The following is a 16,068-nucleotide window of genomic DNA, read 5'->3' as shown; positions in this document are numbered from 1 at the left end:
CACGATGATGTTGCTACCCCCGGTGATGTTGCTACCCCTACCTGATGATGTTGTTACCCCGATGATGCCGCTACCCCCCAATAATGTTGCTACTCCCTGATAATTTTTTTCCACTTTCCAATGATGTTGTTGCCCTTACATAAAGTCGCTACCCCCTGAAAATGTTGTTACCACCTTATGGTTATGTTGCTACCAAAGATATTGTTGCTGCCCCTATTGATGTTACTACCCCAGATGATGTTGTTGCCTTCGGATGTTGTTGCTGCTTGCTGATGATGTTGTTGCTTGCTTATGATGTTGTTGCTTGCTGATGATGTTGTTACCCGCCAATGATGTTGCTACCCCCGATGATGTTGCTACCCCTACCTGATGATGTTGTTACCCCCAACGATGCCGCTACCCCCCAATAATGTTGTTACCTCCTGATAATTCTTCTTCCACTTTTCAATGATGTTGTTGCCCTCACATAATGTTGCTACCCCCTGAAAATGTTGTTACCACCTTATGGTTATGTTGCTACCTACCAATATTGTTGCAGCCTCTAATGATGTTGCTACAACCTTCCAATGTTGCTACCCCAGATGATGTTGTTGCCTTTTGATGATATTGTAAATGATGATGTTGTTACCTTCCAGAAAATTTTTCTTTCACTTTCCAATGATGTTGCTACTCCTCCGCATCCCAATGATGTTGATATCACTTTCTGATGATGTTGCTACCCTTCGCTGATGATGTTGTTACCCCAGATGATGCTGTTACCCCCATAATACCTTTGCTACCACTTTCCGATGATGTTACCACCCCCCGATAATTTTTCTTCTACTTTCTAATGATGTTGCTATCCTATTTTTGTATTTCTTTCTGTTGTCGATATTATTTATGTTTTTAGCCTTATTATTTCATATTGTTTATGTTTTTAGCCTTATTTTTTTCGTATTTCTTTTTGTTGTCGATATTATTTATGTTTTTAGCCTTAATTTTACACATTGTTTTCTGTTGTCGATATTATTTATGTTCTTATTTCTTTTTGTTGACGATATTGTTTATGTTTTTAGCCTTATTTTTTTCATATTTCGTTCTGTTGTCGATATTATTTATGTTTTTAGCCCTAATTTCACATATTCTTTTCTATTGTCGATATCATTTATGTTCTTAGCCTTAATTTCACATACTTTTCATGTTATTGATATTAATTGTGTTCTAAGCTTTATTTTTACGTATTCTTGTCTGTTGTCGATATTATTTATGTTTTTAGCCTTAATTTCACATACTCTTTTCTGTTATTGATATTATTTGTGTTCTCAGCCTTATTTTTTTCTATTTCTTTCTATTGGTGATATTATTTATGTTTTTAGCCTTAATTTCACGTACTTTTCATGTTATTGATATTAATTGTGTTCTAAGCCTTATTTTTACGTATTCTTGTCTGTTGTCGATATTATTTATGTTTTTAGCCTTAATTTCACATACTCTTTTCTGTTTTTGATATTATTTGTGTTCTCAGCCTTATTTTTTCGTATTTCTTTCTGTTGTCGATATTGTTTATGTTTTTAGCCTTATTTTTTTCATATTTCTTTTTTTTGTCGATATTATTTATGTTTTTAGCCTTAATTTCACAAATTCTTTTCTATTGTCGATATCATTTAAGTTCTTAGCCTTATTTATTTCGTATTTCTTTCTGTTGTCGATATTATTTATGTTTTTAGCCTTAATTTCATGTATTCTTGTCTGCTGTCGATATCATTTATGTTCTAAGCCAAATTTATTTCATATTTCTTTCTGTTGTCATTTATTTCATATTTCGGCCTCATTTATTTCATATTTCTTTCTGTTGTCGATATTATTTATGTTTTCAGCCTAAATTTCATGTACTCTTTTCTGTTATCGATATTTTTTGTGTTCTCAGCCTTATTTTTTTGTATACTTTTCTGTTGTCGATATTATTTATGTTCTTAGCCTTATTTATTTCGTATTTCTTTCTGTTGTCGATATTATTTATGTTCTTAGCCTTATTTATTTCGTATTTCTTTATGTTATTGATATTATTTATGTTCCTAGCCTTATTTTTATGTATTCTTTTCTGTTGTCGATATTATTTATGTTTTTAGACTTATTTTTTTCCCTTATTTTGATATTATTAATAAATTTTGTTTAACAAAATTTCATATGCTATTTTTAATGACATAAACCTATTTAGTGACGTAATCGGGTTGTAACGTTACTGCTTTTAAAGTAGATAAGTACAGTAGAGTAGTGGGGATAAATTTAATATTCCTCTTTTATTTACACTACTGGTTATTTAAGCTCAAAGAATTGTGATGCTTATTATTTTAAAGCGTATAACTTTTTTATTTTTAACAACAGCTTTGTGTGATTTATTATTAGTTGAATTTCTTCTTTTTTAAACTTTTTATATTTCAGTTGGGTTTTGCCTTGGTGCTTTAGTTTATCTTGGAATACATGAATACACTTCAGCATTAAGGAAAATATTTAGATTTAACGTTTCAATAGTTTAACTTGGTTACAATTTAATTTCTTGTTTTATGCATCACGTCCTTTACCCAACAATTAGCTTTTGGTTGCAGTTTGTAAGTTTTAAATTAAAGATTATCTACATGAGTAAGATTTTATTTTCATAAGATTTTTTATTTGTCTAATAAAAGGATTTGTTCGTAAATAAAATTCCTTCACTAGCCCAATGTTACCACTGGCTAAAAACGGCTTTACTACATAAGGTTTTGGGTTCGATTTTTAATGCTGTTATGCTTTCGAGTGGGGCACCATAAACGGTAACTTTTGCTAAGCCAACATCTTAACACCCAGTAAAATTATTGGCAATTAGAATCAATATTATTCCAAACTGTCAAAGTCAACTTAAGACTGGGTTAGTGTTACACATGTTACTCTATGTTTAAGCCGTAAAGTTGTCCATTCCACATTGAGGATGATTAAATACAAAAAAATGATTTATTAAATTTGTATTTTTCCATTTTCTATTGGACCTAGGTTGTGTATTGGTGAAAATTTAGCCAGAATAAAATTTTTAATCTTCTTTGTCAGATTTTTGCAAACGTTCGAGACTTCTTTCAAAGGAAGACTACCTAGCTTAGATGATGATATGAGTAGTGGACTCAAACACACATAACCCTACTGTGAATGTTTTTTACAATCAAGATAGTTTTATTATAATGTTTGTGAGGAAAAATTTAACATTAACTTTGAGCAAATGTTAATCTTATATATAACCGACCAAAATTTAAAAACCTAATGACAATCTTTAAATTTGAATAAACAAACACCTATTAATTAGTATTTGGTGACAAAAATTAAAATTTTAATTCATTTTTGAGTTACCAATATCATGATATACAAATGGCCAAGATTTAAAAAATAAATAACAAATTTTAAATTTTAATAAATAAACACCTACTAATTAGTAATTAGTTATAATTAAATGTTGTAAATAGGAGAATGAAAACACAATCTGATAATAAACAACATACTTAAATTTCAAAACTGTAAAAGTTAAAAACAAAAGTTATGTTAACTCAAAATTTACAGCTTATAAGACACTGGAAAAGATTAATAATAATAATAATAATAATGACAATAACAATATGTTTCGAAATCTAAGATTTCGAACCATAATAAATATACGGACAATAACAATATACATAATAATATATAATATAATATTATATTGTTCGAACCACGAACCATATTTTGTTTGTCGAATAAAACTAGTTAAAAACTACTTTTATTGATCATGTTAAAGTTCTTTATTTTGCTCTACACTTTTACGGGAATGCTAGACTAATTTAAAGCATGTTGATTTTTGTTAACGGGTAATAAACAGGGTAACTCTGACGGTTGAGTTAGCGTAGTCATACTGCAGCAATTTTGTATATCTAAAAATGAAGATTGTGGTATGCGGCGGCGGGATAAGCGGCATCTCTGCTGCATTTTACGCCAGGAAAATGTTCAAAGAGGCCTCAAAACCTTGCGAAATTATTCTAATCGAAAAGACGAACAGAGTAGGCGGATGGATGGATACTAACGTTTCAAATGGTAATAGGAAAGTATACAGAGGTCCAATTAACGAAAAAGGGCCACGTAGTGTTCGAACTAATGACATAGTTGGCAAAAACAGTTTGGAATTTATTTCAAATTTTAACTTAGCGAATAAAATAATTCCAGTTAAAAAAACAAACATTTCTGCAAAGTCTCGAATGCTTTATGTTAATAAAAAAATTCACAAACTCCCAAACTCCTTGTTATCAAGTCTACAAATACAAGAACCCTTTTCAATGCCACTGGCATTTACTGTTGTAATGGGACTGTTAAAACAGACGTCGGCAGATTTGGAAACTGTGCAAGAAGTTATGGAGGCTCGATTTGGTAAAGAGTTTTCAGACATTGCCGGCGGTGCTTTTTGTCGGGGTGTTTTTGCTGCTGACTACAAAAAACTAAGCCTTAAAGCAGCGTTTACAAGTATGTGGCGTGGACTTGGGCCCAGAAATTTAAACGATTATCCAAGAAAACCTGAGTTAAGAAATTCAAAAGACATTTTTTTAAATGCACTTAGTAATCCTATTTACCTACAAGCTAATGAATGGGTACAATGGACAGCTAAACACGGGTTCTCCAGTCTAGTAGAAGACATGGCTAAAATATTGGAAAATGATATGGATATTGAAATTCTAAGAAACCATGAGGTAAAAAGTTTCGTTAGGGATGTAAATGGAAAGTTTCTTGTTGAATATCAAGAAAATGCATCAGATACCAAGCAAATCGAAGAAGTTGACCATATTATTTCCGCTCTGCCAAGTTATTCTTTGAGTCAAATTCTTAACCAATCAAAAAGTAACGCGCAATTATTGGAAAAGGACAAAATTGTGTACTCAGATTTGGTCGATAATCTTAATAAAATTAAATGGGTTGATGTAGCAATTGCCAATGTTGAATACGAAGGGTCCCCAAAAGAAAATCTTCCCTACTTAGGGTTCGGTCACTTGGTTCCACCCTCTGAACCTTCTAATTTACTGGGGGTTGTGTATGATTCCTGTGCATTTCCCCAACACGACCGACTTGGTGTTAAATCCACTCGACTAACCTGCATGATGGGAGGTTCATGGTTTAATGAAGTATTTGGAACTAAGGATCATATTTCAAGCTCAAAAATTGAACAGATTGCATTGGACGGTTTGGATGAGCAACTTGACCTATATGAAGATCCTGTTGAGATTGAAACCAATGTGGGCAGAAAATGTATTCCGTTATACAGACGTGGCCACACAGATGTAGTTGAGGAACTTGAAGATATGATCGATGACAATGAACTGGAAATATCATTGGTTGGCGCTTCTTATTGGGGTGTTAGTATTAATGATTGTATTATGAACAGTAGGATTGCTGTGAGTGATATATTGGAATATTCGGTTTCTTGAGTAATCAAATTTATTCTTGTATTCCTAAAATGATCTTTAAAAGTAATTTTTAAAAAAATTGTTTTTGTAAATTCAAATATTTTTTTTTAATTTGTGTTTAACATTTTTACAGACCTACATTTAAAAAAAATATTTAATTGTGTATAATAAAGTGATGACACATTGAATTATTATAGTAAGTCATGGCTAACTACTATGGATACAACACTGGTGCAAGTAACCCGCAATACAGGTAAATGTTAAAATCAAAATAAGTATTAAAATTTTAAAATTATGTTTATTTTTTATTTGTAAATGATTTAAGCATTTATTAAGGCAAAAGTTTAGTAAAATGTGAAATAAATTTTTTTGTGCATACTTATTTATTTTTATTTTATTTTTTTGTTACTTTTAAAAAGAAGGTGGCAGTAGGGTTTACAGAATACAAAAAACTACTAAAACACGTAAATAATTAGAAATTTATGAATTTAGACTTGGTTATATTTTATTAAAAAAGGACCCAGTTATATAGGCCTATTAAATGAAAAATATTTATTTTTTTGTTTTTTTAGTATTCCTGGAACAAGTAACACCGGTTATGGAAGCACAGCTTACAATCTACCTCCCCCACAAACAAATCAATATATCCAACAACATTCACAAAACCTACAACAGCCACAACAGCCACCACCGCCACAACAACAACAACAACAAGCTTTTGTTACCTATGGGCAAATAGGGGTAACTTAACTTTTTAGCAATTTGTTGTTTTGCCAAAAACTTGTTTTTAAATTGTAAAAAATGCTTGGTTCTTAAATGATGTATCAACAATTGTTTTTAAATCTGGTAACTAATAATTTTTTTGCATATTTTTAGCAGACAAATCAAACCTATCCATCTTACAATTACTCTGGTTCCAATCAGGTAAAAATTTCAAATACTTTTAAAAAAATTTTTATTTCAGGTAATTTGCATCAAATTTAAACTCTGTCACTTGTGCATAAACCTTAAATTTAAGTTGTTATTTATTTTTTTTAAAGGCTTCTTCTTATGGCAAGGTGGCACAGGCTCCCCAATATTATCAAACTTCTACAACTAATGCTCGGCCTTCTACCACACCTGGATACTTTAACAGTAAGTTTAGAATTTAAATCTTTTCAGAAATTATTGTAAAAAGTAATTAGAGTTTAAATTAAGTTCATTGAATTGATCACCACTGGCTTTATGCTGTAACACATACAAATAGGGCCTGATTATTGATACAAACTTTTGATATGCCAATAACTAATTGGCAGAATCATTATGTGGTTAAATTGCACACTGCCAAAGTCAGATAGAGATTGGTTCAGGATAACCAATGTTACTTTATGTTTAATCTGTGAAGTCAGTCTTCTTAAATCAAGGATTATTAAATACGAAATAAATATCGAAATTGACAACTTATTAAAATTCTGTTATTAGGTGTTGTATTATAACGTTTTTGTTAAGAAAACCTTAATTTTACTGTTAAAATTGTCATTTTAAATGCCTTTTCTTTTATTTCTAGATGCACAGCCACCGACCCCACAAAATAGAATATATAATTCATCTTTTGCTCCACAAATCCAACCTCCAATTCAGGTGAACTATGAAAGTTAATTTTAAAATCGTGACATGTAAAATAAATTCTACATTTTTTTATTAAAATGTAGCAAGCACCAGCCCCACCCCCAGTTCCTCCCCCTCAACAACAACAACAACAAGTTCCAATCAACAGACAAGTCAACAACACCAACATGCTCAACAATTTTCGATCCACATCAACAACAAGATCAACAACATTGTCGAGCACAAATAACGTGCAATCAAGTTATGGGATGCCAGCAACACAAACCAGAAATAATAACAACTCTGGTTATGGATCAAATGTACAAAGTCATGTACCCCTAAATAATAACAACAACTTGAAAAATTCAGCTAATTATGGAAATTCTGCTGCTAACAAATCAGTAGGTTTTAGAATTGACTTTTTGTAAAACAAATTGTTTTTGGTAAAGTTTTTTTTCCTAAATATTTTTACAAAATTTTTTTAATTGTTTTTTAAAACTTTGTTATTTTTTTAGTCTGCTGCTTCAGACTCCAAATCCATGTCTAACTATGAGAAAGCTCTTCTTAATGTTGCAAGTACGATGTACCAACAACAACGTAGAGGAGGTGGCGGGTTCCAATCAAAGTCGTATAACTGGAAACAAAAACGATTGGAAGGAAAAGATCCAAATAAACCGATCATAGTAAGTTACTTACGAATATTTTTAATTCTGTCATTTATTCTTACTTTATGGCTATTTTACATAACGTATACATTGTAGCGATTGCTTTGTTACTCAAAATGATTTAAAGATTCCATGTGCACATTGATTTTTTTTATGCAATCCAAATAGAATTTGTTGTACGTTAATTATTATGAAAAGTTTTATTATGAAAAGTTTTTTTTTCACATTAAATTTTTTTTAACAACAATTCACTGCATCCCCAGGAAAGTCGAATGTGCAATCTAAACATAAAGTAACATCAGCTACTCTAACCCGGTCTCGCGTTGCCTTTAGCAGTTTGGGATATTATATAGATTATAATTATCCGGTATTATGCTGCTGATTAAATGCTGGCTTAGCACGAGACCACACTATGCTTAAAGGCGCTACAGTATACCACGCATTAAAATATTTACACTACACCCTGCATTAAAATATTTTGGGTAAAATAGTAGTCAAAACTTTCTTAACACTTTTTTAAATTTTAATGTTAAAAATTTTTTTGACTTAGGCTGCCGAAGTGAAGGGATACTTGTATGCTTGGCTCAGCAAACGTCGTCAGCGTCCTGATTACAACATCACAGCCCACGGAAGCTCACAATTTCGTCAAAGTTATGTGTGCGAGTTGATGGTTAACGGGCACCAGTATGTTGGTAAGGGAACAGCACCAAATAAGAAGGACTCACAAACAAGAGCAGCGTGGGATTTTTGTGACCATTTGGTTAGGGAAGGAAAAATGACTGAAGCTGAATTACCAACTAGAGAGGTCAAAAGTGTATTTTAGAATATTTGATAGGTTAAAAACTTCTATAATTTTTAATAAACAAAGTGTAACAGTTTTTAGAACTGATTAGTATTAAATAAAATTGTTTTAATATTAAAATTTGTAATAATATTCTGACTATAGAGTTCTTGTAAAAATAATGTAATAAAATTCTTAATTTAGTCAAAATTTGAAGCTTCAAAAAACAAACTGCCGTCTTCTTATAACAAAGATATGACTGACCAACAAAGAGTAAACACTTTAACTAAGAAAAAAGTTGTTACTCAAAAAATCAATTTTGTTGGTAAGAATTTATATTATTTTAAATTTTTTGCATTAAACTAATACTTCTGCTTTTAAATTATGTATTGCATTTTCCTATTTTTTTGTGCAGTATGTGTATACTAGGAATTAAATTTATTGATTATTTTTTGTTTTAGGCATATGATAGTAAAAGTTTAATGAAAAACTCTCTAAAAAATCCATTTTTAGTTTAAAACTTATCTTTTTATTACTAATCTATCTTAAATATTAAAAACTTCTTAAATATTTAGGTGGCACTTCGCTAAAGTTATCAGATTCAAATTCGGAACCAATCGGTGCCAGTACCATGCCGTTGGAACCAAGAGTCGAAACCGTTACTGTTAGTTACCCGGAAAGTTCAAAATCCCACTACAACATTGAACCACAAGGACAACCTAAACACGAAGATGTTGACGAAGTTACGGATACTAATGCTGGTCCTCTTAAAAAGAATGGTAAAAATTTTTTTTTTTTATTTATAATTTTTAATTTTAGTTAATTTTTTATCAAGCCTGTTGGTTTTATTAAAATAGTGGCTCAACTAAAAATGCATTTTTTTAAAAATTTTTTAATTTTTTTTATTAGATCCAGTAGGTGAAGATTATGTAACTCAAGTATGGACAGATGGAAGAGTAATAAGGTACAGATGTAGTTTGTGTGAATGTGAGTTCAACGACCCCTGTGCGAGAGAACTTCATGTCAGAGGAAGAAGGCACAGACTCTCTTATAAGGTGCAAGAAAAAGTTTTAGTTTTTGATTTTAATAGCTTTCAGTTTTTATTATATATAATTACTTATTTTTTATCACAAAAATCATTTGATCTTTAGCGTATTAATTATAAGTGTTATATACTTTATTTAATATATCGCATTTTTATGTTTAAATTATTAAAAAATGTAATTTAATTAAAAATCTGTTATAAACTTGTTTTTAATTTTGTTTTCTTAATCTTTGTTCAAATATTTTTTTGAATTTTAGACGAAGGTTGATGCAAGTTTAGAAGTTGATGTCAAATTAAATCCAAGACAGAAAAATTTAATGATGATAAAACTCAGGCAAGAATCGAGAAAGTAAGTAAATTTTGTTAATTGTTTATGTTATTTTCATGATTTTTATATTGTAAAGTTTTATAAAATAGAGTTGCTGTCCATATTACACCCTATTTTACCAGTGAGATATTTTTTAAAATCCTAAATTTGAAAATAAATTTTCACCAAAATTTAGATTTAGTATTTAAAAAAATTAAGGGGCCCTAATATCATAAAAGGGAGTTAGTACTTAAAAATGTCTTAATGTGGGTAAAATGGTGCTATTCTTATATGCCTTTTGGTAAAAGAATTTTTGACATTATTTTTCAGGATTGCTTTTAATGAACAAAGAAAGAAACAAAAGCAATGGGAACAAGAGAGAAAAAAACAAGAAGAACAAGAAATTATGTAAGAATCTAATAAAAAAATATTTTTAAAGTTGCATTTTTTTAATTTAATTTTTTGACCCTAGGATGTATGAAGAAGAGATGTTTTACCAATATCAGGAGGAGATGATTCGGTACGAAGAGGAGGCTGAGTATCACAGAAGAAGATCACTTACTCTTCCCCTTCACGTTGTTCCCCCTATCCGACCCGTGCTCCGATATTTTCAAGCAAAAATTCAAAAGAGCCAGGTAAGATTTAAATTAAAAAAAAAATTTTGAAGAAAATTTATTTATATATTTAAAATATGCTATGGTAACTTTTTCGTTCCAGCAAATTCGAACCAGCGAAGACCAGCATGTGCTTGCAAAGCACCATCAAATTTACCCAACCGAAGTCGAGTTATTGATGGTGCAAGATACTGTCCAGTTGCTTGAAACTGCTTTTAAGGATGTTTCAACTTCAATGCATGAACAAGAAATAAAAGTTTATGCTCTGTCGAAGTCAGCGTAAGTTAAACATTTTGTAATAATTGCCTGTTATAAACAAGTTTGATAATTTAATAAAACTATAATTATAAAATGTTTTTTCATGTTATAATTTTTTAATATTTTATTTTTTTAGTCAAATTCGTCCCACTCCTGAAAGGCTGTTGAGAGCAGTTTTAAGAATGGGAAATTTAGCGAAAGGGTTAATGCTGAGGGGAGATTTAAACGTAGAGTTGGTTCTAATGTGTAGCAGTAAACCTACTGCTACCTTGTTACACAGGGTAGCTGAGAATTTACCTAAACATTTAGGGGTATGTTTATATATAATTTTTTTAATTTTACGTAATTTCATATTTTTATATAAAATTGTTTTTAAAACTTAATTCATGATGTTAGCATTTATAAAATGCCTTTTTTGTTTTAAACTACTGCTTTTTTAATTTTTTTGTTTTTAGTTTAATTTACATTAGGCCAGTGAACTAGTTTAATTTCAATTAAGCAATAGTTTAAATTAAATTTTTTTTTTTTTTATTTTTAGGTAAATCCTGAAAACAATTTCAGTTTAAAAACAAATGTTAGTGATTGTTGTATAATAGTCACAACCAAAAAAGAACCTGTTGTTAATGTTAAAGTTATTCTTACTTCTACTTTAATGAGGTCAATGGAAGAGGCTTCAACATCAAAAGGTAAATGCCCATTTTTGATTGCTTGTTTGGGGAAATTTGTTTAAATAGTTGTATTTTTTGACAATTGATGTGATAATTTATTACTGATGAATTTAAAATTTTTTTTTATGAAAATATTTATATTCAAAAACTTGTATTTTGTAACTTTAAATGTTATATAGTTAAACAATAATTTATCATTTTAAAAGTATTTATAAATTTTAGAAATAATCTCATGTTTGTTACAGAGAATTCTATTTGCAATTCCAATTATTATTATTTAAATAGGATTTATACTTATTGTTACAATGTGCTCCAAGTAATTTTTTTAAATAAGCTTACATAAGTAAACTGTGGGTGTAGCAATAGTGCCCAAAAAGTATTGTAGCATATTAATAGAATAAAAAAAAATTTGGCTTTATTCAAAATTTTTCTCTTTTTTTGTAATTTTATTTTTAAATGCTGCTTTTTTTTCATGCGCACGCTCACTCACTCCTGTTGAATAAATGACTTGTCACTTAACCACTGACTCGTCACTTAATATTTTTGTTGCTCTCTCCTTATATAAACTCGCTGCAGAGAGTGCAACAACATCAACAAACGCGAAGCCAGACCCACCAGACATTTTGGACCCGCACAAATGCTGTTTAGCGTTGGCCTCACTCCGCCATGCTAAGTGGTTCCAGGTTTGGCTTCTTTGTTGCAGCCATATTATATTTTTTTACTTTTTTTTACATACTTCCTCCATATTTTTTTGCCAATTGGTGAAACCCAAGTATTTATTGCTTTTTCATAGCTTTAAATACATCGGGTTGTACCTACCAATGTTTCAAGTAAGGCTGCTAATTACAACCCATTTAATAAGTTATTTATGGAAAATTTCTAAGCTAATTGGCAGCCCTACCTTTTACATACTTTTAGTATATATACAGTTCGAAAATTTTAATTTAGTTTTAAGTGTTAATAAATATTAAATAATTAAATAAAAAATACCTTCTTAAAAAATAATTTTACAAGGTAGGTTAATCCCTTATAATTTCGCCTTTAAAAATATAACATTATCATTTACTGATTTGTAACTTGTATTTTATATTGTTTTAGGCAAAAGCAACCGGACTTCAATCTTGTGTTTTAACAACAAGAATAATCAAGGATTTGTGTGTAAGGGTGCCAACTTGGTCACCTCTGTCAAACTGGGTGAATATTTAACCCATTTGTTTATAAGACCATATGATTCTGCTTCAAAATTTTTTCTTTTTTTCTCACTTTTTATTTCTTTCAGGCCATCGAGCTTTTGGTTGAGCGAGTTATTTCCAGTTCAACTCTTCCTCTTTCACCCAGTGTTGCAGTAAAACGAGTCTTCGAGGTCCTTGCATCTGGAATTCTTCTTCCTGGAGGACCTGGAATCAGTGATCCTTGTGAAAGGAAGACAACCGATGCAGCAGATAATCTAACAATACAGGAGCGAGAAGACATCACGGGATCAGCCCAGGTAGTTCAGAATTTATTTCTTTCGTATTTTTTATAGATGCCTCCAAAAAAAGTTTACATAATTTAAACTTTTTTGCAGCATGCTCTTCGTCTTCTTGCATTTCGCAACATCCACAAAGTCCTGGCAATGGAGAAGCTGCCATCTAAGGAGGAAACAAGGAAAAGAAAAGAAGACCAAGACAAAGATACAGAAGATAATAGCAAAAGAATAAAAATGACAACTTCTTGATTAGAATAAAAAACACTTGATTTGAGTTTTTCATTCAAAAAACAATTCTACATTTTTGTAGTTAAAGACAAAAGGGCATTTTTAAAATTTAATCTAGCCCTTATTTAAACCTAAGGTTTAAATAATATTGAAATATAAATTGTGAAACATATATTTTTAAGTTAAAACGAGACTTACCAAACGAAAACGTATTTTCAAAGTGGCAAAATAAAATTTCTTTAATTTTGTTAAAATGTGTGTTACCAGGCAGAAATTGGTTGTTGTAAATAATTTGTTCAAATTTTAAAATAATTTGTTTCATTAAAAGCGCGTTTGTATAACTTAAACACCAGATAAAAAAATTTGTAAAATTATTTAAATACAAAAAAGTTTTATCTTATTATAAATTGGACAACATTTTTTGGGAAATTTTTTTTGTTCGATTTTAAATTTGCTATATCAACAATCGCTGCGACGTAAAAAATTGAATTCTAAAATTTTACCTAAAAATATTAATATCCATAAAAGGTATGGACATATTTCATAAACAACGCTTCATCTTAAATATTAAAATAATGTGTTTTGTTCAAAGCGCGTTCCTAGAGATTTCAATAATTTTTTATAAAAGTGACATAACTTTTATGAATATTAATATTTTTAACAAATATTTTGTAAACACAGTTATTAAACCTGTGCGGTTCTTACATAACAATTACTTTTTAATCTGAAATTTTTAATTTTTTTTTGGAAAAATTTGTATGGAATATCATTTGCGAAATGTTTGATCTTGAATGTTAGTTAGTCCAACAAAATATTCTTACTCTGAGCTGGATTCGAACTGGGGGAGATCGTTCTTAAGTTGAGGGCACTAACTTTCAAGCCATGAAGGTGGTTGGTTGATTTAGCTTTTCATTATTGCCTTGGAATTATAGTTTTTAACTTTGTTTCAATAAAATTAAAAGGCTAGAAGTGTCAATGATGCTATTACAACATCTCAATATCATATTTTAAACACTTTTTGTCAATCAAACGAAAATATATTTGATTACAAAGCCATATGACATAGCCTAACCTAATAACATATAAAATAAAAATTAGCTCAAATTTTCTTGTACAAAAATGTTTTGCAATTTGTTTTATCTTGAATATTAGTTAGGCCAATGCGCGTCTAATAAAATATAATATTTCCTGTTTTGAGATTTCATCAGTTTTTCGAAAAATGATTGTTCTGTTAGAACTGCACATGTAAAATTAACGTGTTTACAAAATAATTTTTGAAAATATTAATATTCATAAAAGTTATGACATTTCTATTAAAAAATGATAAAATCTCAAAACTTAAAATATTATATTTTATTAGACGCGCATCTGCATCACGTGACTCGCGAGCGTAGGGATTTTCCCTATTTATAATATTTACTTTTAAATTCCGACATCTCAAAAACTACTTGACCAATTTTTAAAATATTAGTATCCTCGTGCAAGTAAAAAAATTTCAACATAAGTAAAAAAGAAACTATGCGACCGAATCATCTCTTTAAGTCATGTTTATGCATAACTTTATTCACGAACCATTTTTTATTTATCAAATAAATCTAGTTATGGTTCGAAATCTTAGATTTCGAAACATATTGTTATTGTCATTATATTTATTATTATTATTATGGTTCGAAATCTTAGATTTCGAAACATATTGTTATTGTCAGTATTATTATTATTATTATTATTATTATTATAATAAAATTTTAATTTTTTTCACTAATTACTAATTAATAGGTGTTTATTTATTAAAATTTAAAGATTGTTATTTATACTTTAAATTTTGGCCATTTGTTTATCATGATATTAGTAACTCAAAAATGAATTAAAATTTTAATTTTTTTCACTAATTACTAATTAATAGGTGTTTATTTAATAAAATTTAAAGATTGTTATTTATTCTTTAAATCTTGGCCATTTGATTATCATGATATTGGTAACTCAAAAATGAATTAAAATTTTAATTTTTTTCACTAATTACTAATTAATAGGTGTTTATTTATTAAAATTTAAAGATTGTTATTTATACTTTAAATCTTGGCCATTTGATTATGTTGATATTGGTAACTCAAAAATAAATTAAAATTTATATTTTGATTACTAATTACTAGTTAATAGGTGTTTATTTATTAAAATTTAAAGAGATTGTTATTTATACTTTAAATCTTGGACATTTTTTTATCATGATATTGGTAACTCAAAAATAAATTAAATTTTTATTTTTATTACTAATTACTAGTTAATAGATGTTTATTTATTAAAATTTAAAGATTGTTATTAATTTTTTTAAATCTTGGTCTATTGTATATCATAATAGCAGTAACTCAAAAATAGATTAAAAATTTAATTTTTGTTTGTTTATTATATTTAAATTAATGTTTATTTATTTAAAATTAAAGTTTGACATTAAGTATTCAAAATTTGATTTACTGAAAATTTTCGCGAAATGTTTTATCTTGAATGTTAGTTAGGCCAATGCGCGCCTAATTAAATATAAAATTTCAGATTTTGAGATTTCATAAATTTTTAATAAAAGTTTCATAACTTTTATGAATATTAATATTTTCGAAAAATATTTAGTAAACACGGTAATTGGACCTGTGCGGTTCTAACACAACAATTATTTTTCGATTTAAAATTTTCTATTTTTTTAAAAAAAATTTGTATGCAATATTATTGGCCAAAAATATCACGTGACCTAATTAAACCCAAAATAAAAATTACCTCAAACTTTTGTTTTACTGAAAATTTTCGCGAAATGTTTTATCTTGAATGTTAGTTAGGCCAATGCGCGTCTAATAAAATACAAAATTTTAGGTTTTGAGATTTCATAAATTTTTAATAAAAGTGTCATAACTTTTATGAATATTAATATTTTTGAAAAATATTATGTAAACACGGTAATTGGACCTGTGCGGTTCCAACACAACAATTATTTTTCGATTTATTATTTTTTTCAAAAAATTTGTATGCAATAACATT

At 28.9% G+C, this 16,068-nt stretch overlaps 2 protein-coding genes across 4 annotated transcripts; both read left to right on the top strand.

Annotated features, from left to right (window-relative positions):
* Positions 1–3,842: 3,842 nt before the first annotated feature.
* On the top strand, positions 3,843–5,447 carry LOC145753326 (protoporphyrinogen oxidase-like). The gene has a single exon (XM_082569736.1). The coding sequence runs from the start codon at positions 3,915–3,917 to the stop codon at positions 5,445–5,447; it is 1,533 nt and encodes a 510-aa protein (XP_082425862.1). The 5' UTR covers positions 3,843–3,914.
* Positions 5,448–5,487: 40 nt separating this feature from the next.
* On the top strand, positions 5,488–13,290 carry LOC145753754 (zinc finger RNA-binding protein-like). 3 transcript variants are annotated; one of them, XM_082570194.1, is made up of 21 exons: positions 5,488–5,679; positions 5,999–6,167; positions 6,306–6,350; positions 6,467–6,560; positions 6,973–7,046; positions 7,118–7,414; positions 7,529–7,696; positions 8,229–8,483; positions 8,664–8,784; positions 9,035–9,238; positions 9,369–9,514; positions 9,762–9,853; positions 10,142–10,219; positions 10,284–10,446; positions 10,529–10,704; positions 10,820–10,994; positions 11,222–11,369; positions 11,928–12,034; positions 12,450–12,545; positions 12,631–12,840; positions 12,919–13,290. In XM_082570194.1, exons 1-21 carry the CDS (start codon positions 5,630–5,632, stop codon positions 13,066–13,068), a joined length of 3,018 nt encoding a protein of 1,005 aa, XP_082426320.1. In that variant the 5' UTR covers positions 5,488–5,629; the 3' UTR covers positions 13,069–13,290. The 3 variants fall into 3 exon arrangements, with proteins under 3 accessions (XP_082426320.1, XP_082426319.1, XP_082426321.1); XM_082570193.1 differs by having other exon boundaries at positions 6,303–6,350; XM_082570195.1 differs by lacking the exons at positions 11,928–12,034; positions 12,919–13,290 and having other exon boundaries at positions 6,303–6,350; positions 12,631–12,787.
* Positions 13,291–16,068: the final 2,778 nt, after the last annotated feature.

The sequence above is a fragment of the Corella eumyota genome, chromosome 5 (assembly GCF_963082875.1).
Source record: "Corella eumyota chromosome 5, kaCorEumy4.1, whole genome shotgun sequence".
Lineage (NCBI taxonomy): Eukaryota > Metazoa > Chordata > Ascidiacea > Phlebobranchia > Corellidae > Corella > Corella eumyota.
The sequence above is the reverse complement of the archived record's forward strand: the minus strand, read 5'-3'. Positions and strand labels throughout refer to the sequence as shown.

What these genes read in the sequence shown, in the direction of transcription:
- LOC145753326 (XM_082569736.1), top strand. Translation starts at nt 3,915, where the DNA reads ATGAAGATTGTGGTATGCGGCGGCGGGATAAGCGGCATCTCTGCTGCA.
- LOC145753754 (XM_082570193.1), top strand. Translation starts at nt 5,630, where the DNA reads ATGGCTAACTACTATGGATACAACACTGGTGCAAGTAACCCGCAATAC. An exon ending in CAAAAATTCAAAAGAGCCAG is followed by an intron (nt 10,447 to 10,528) that starts GTAAGATTTAAA and finishes TTTTCGTTCCAG; the next exon opens with CAAATTCGAACCAGCGAAGA. An exon ending in TATGCTCTGTCGAAGTCAGC is followed by an intron (nt 10,705 to 10,819) that starts GTAAGTTAAACA and finishes TTATTTTTTTAG; the next exon opens with TCAAATTCGTCCCACTCCTG.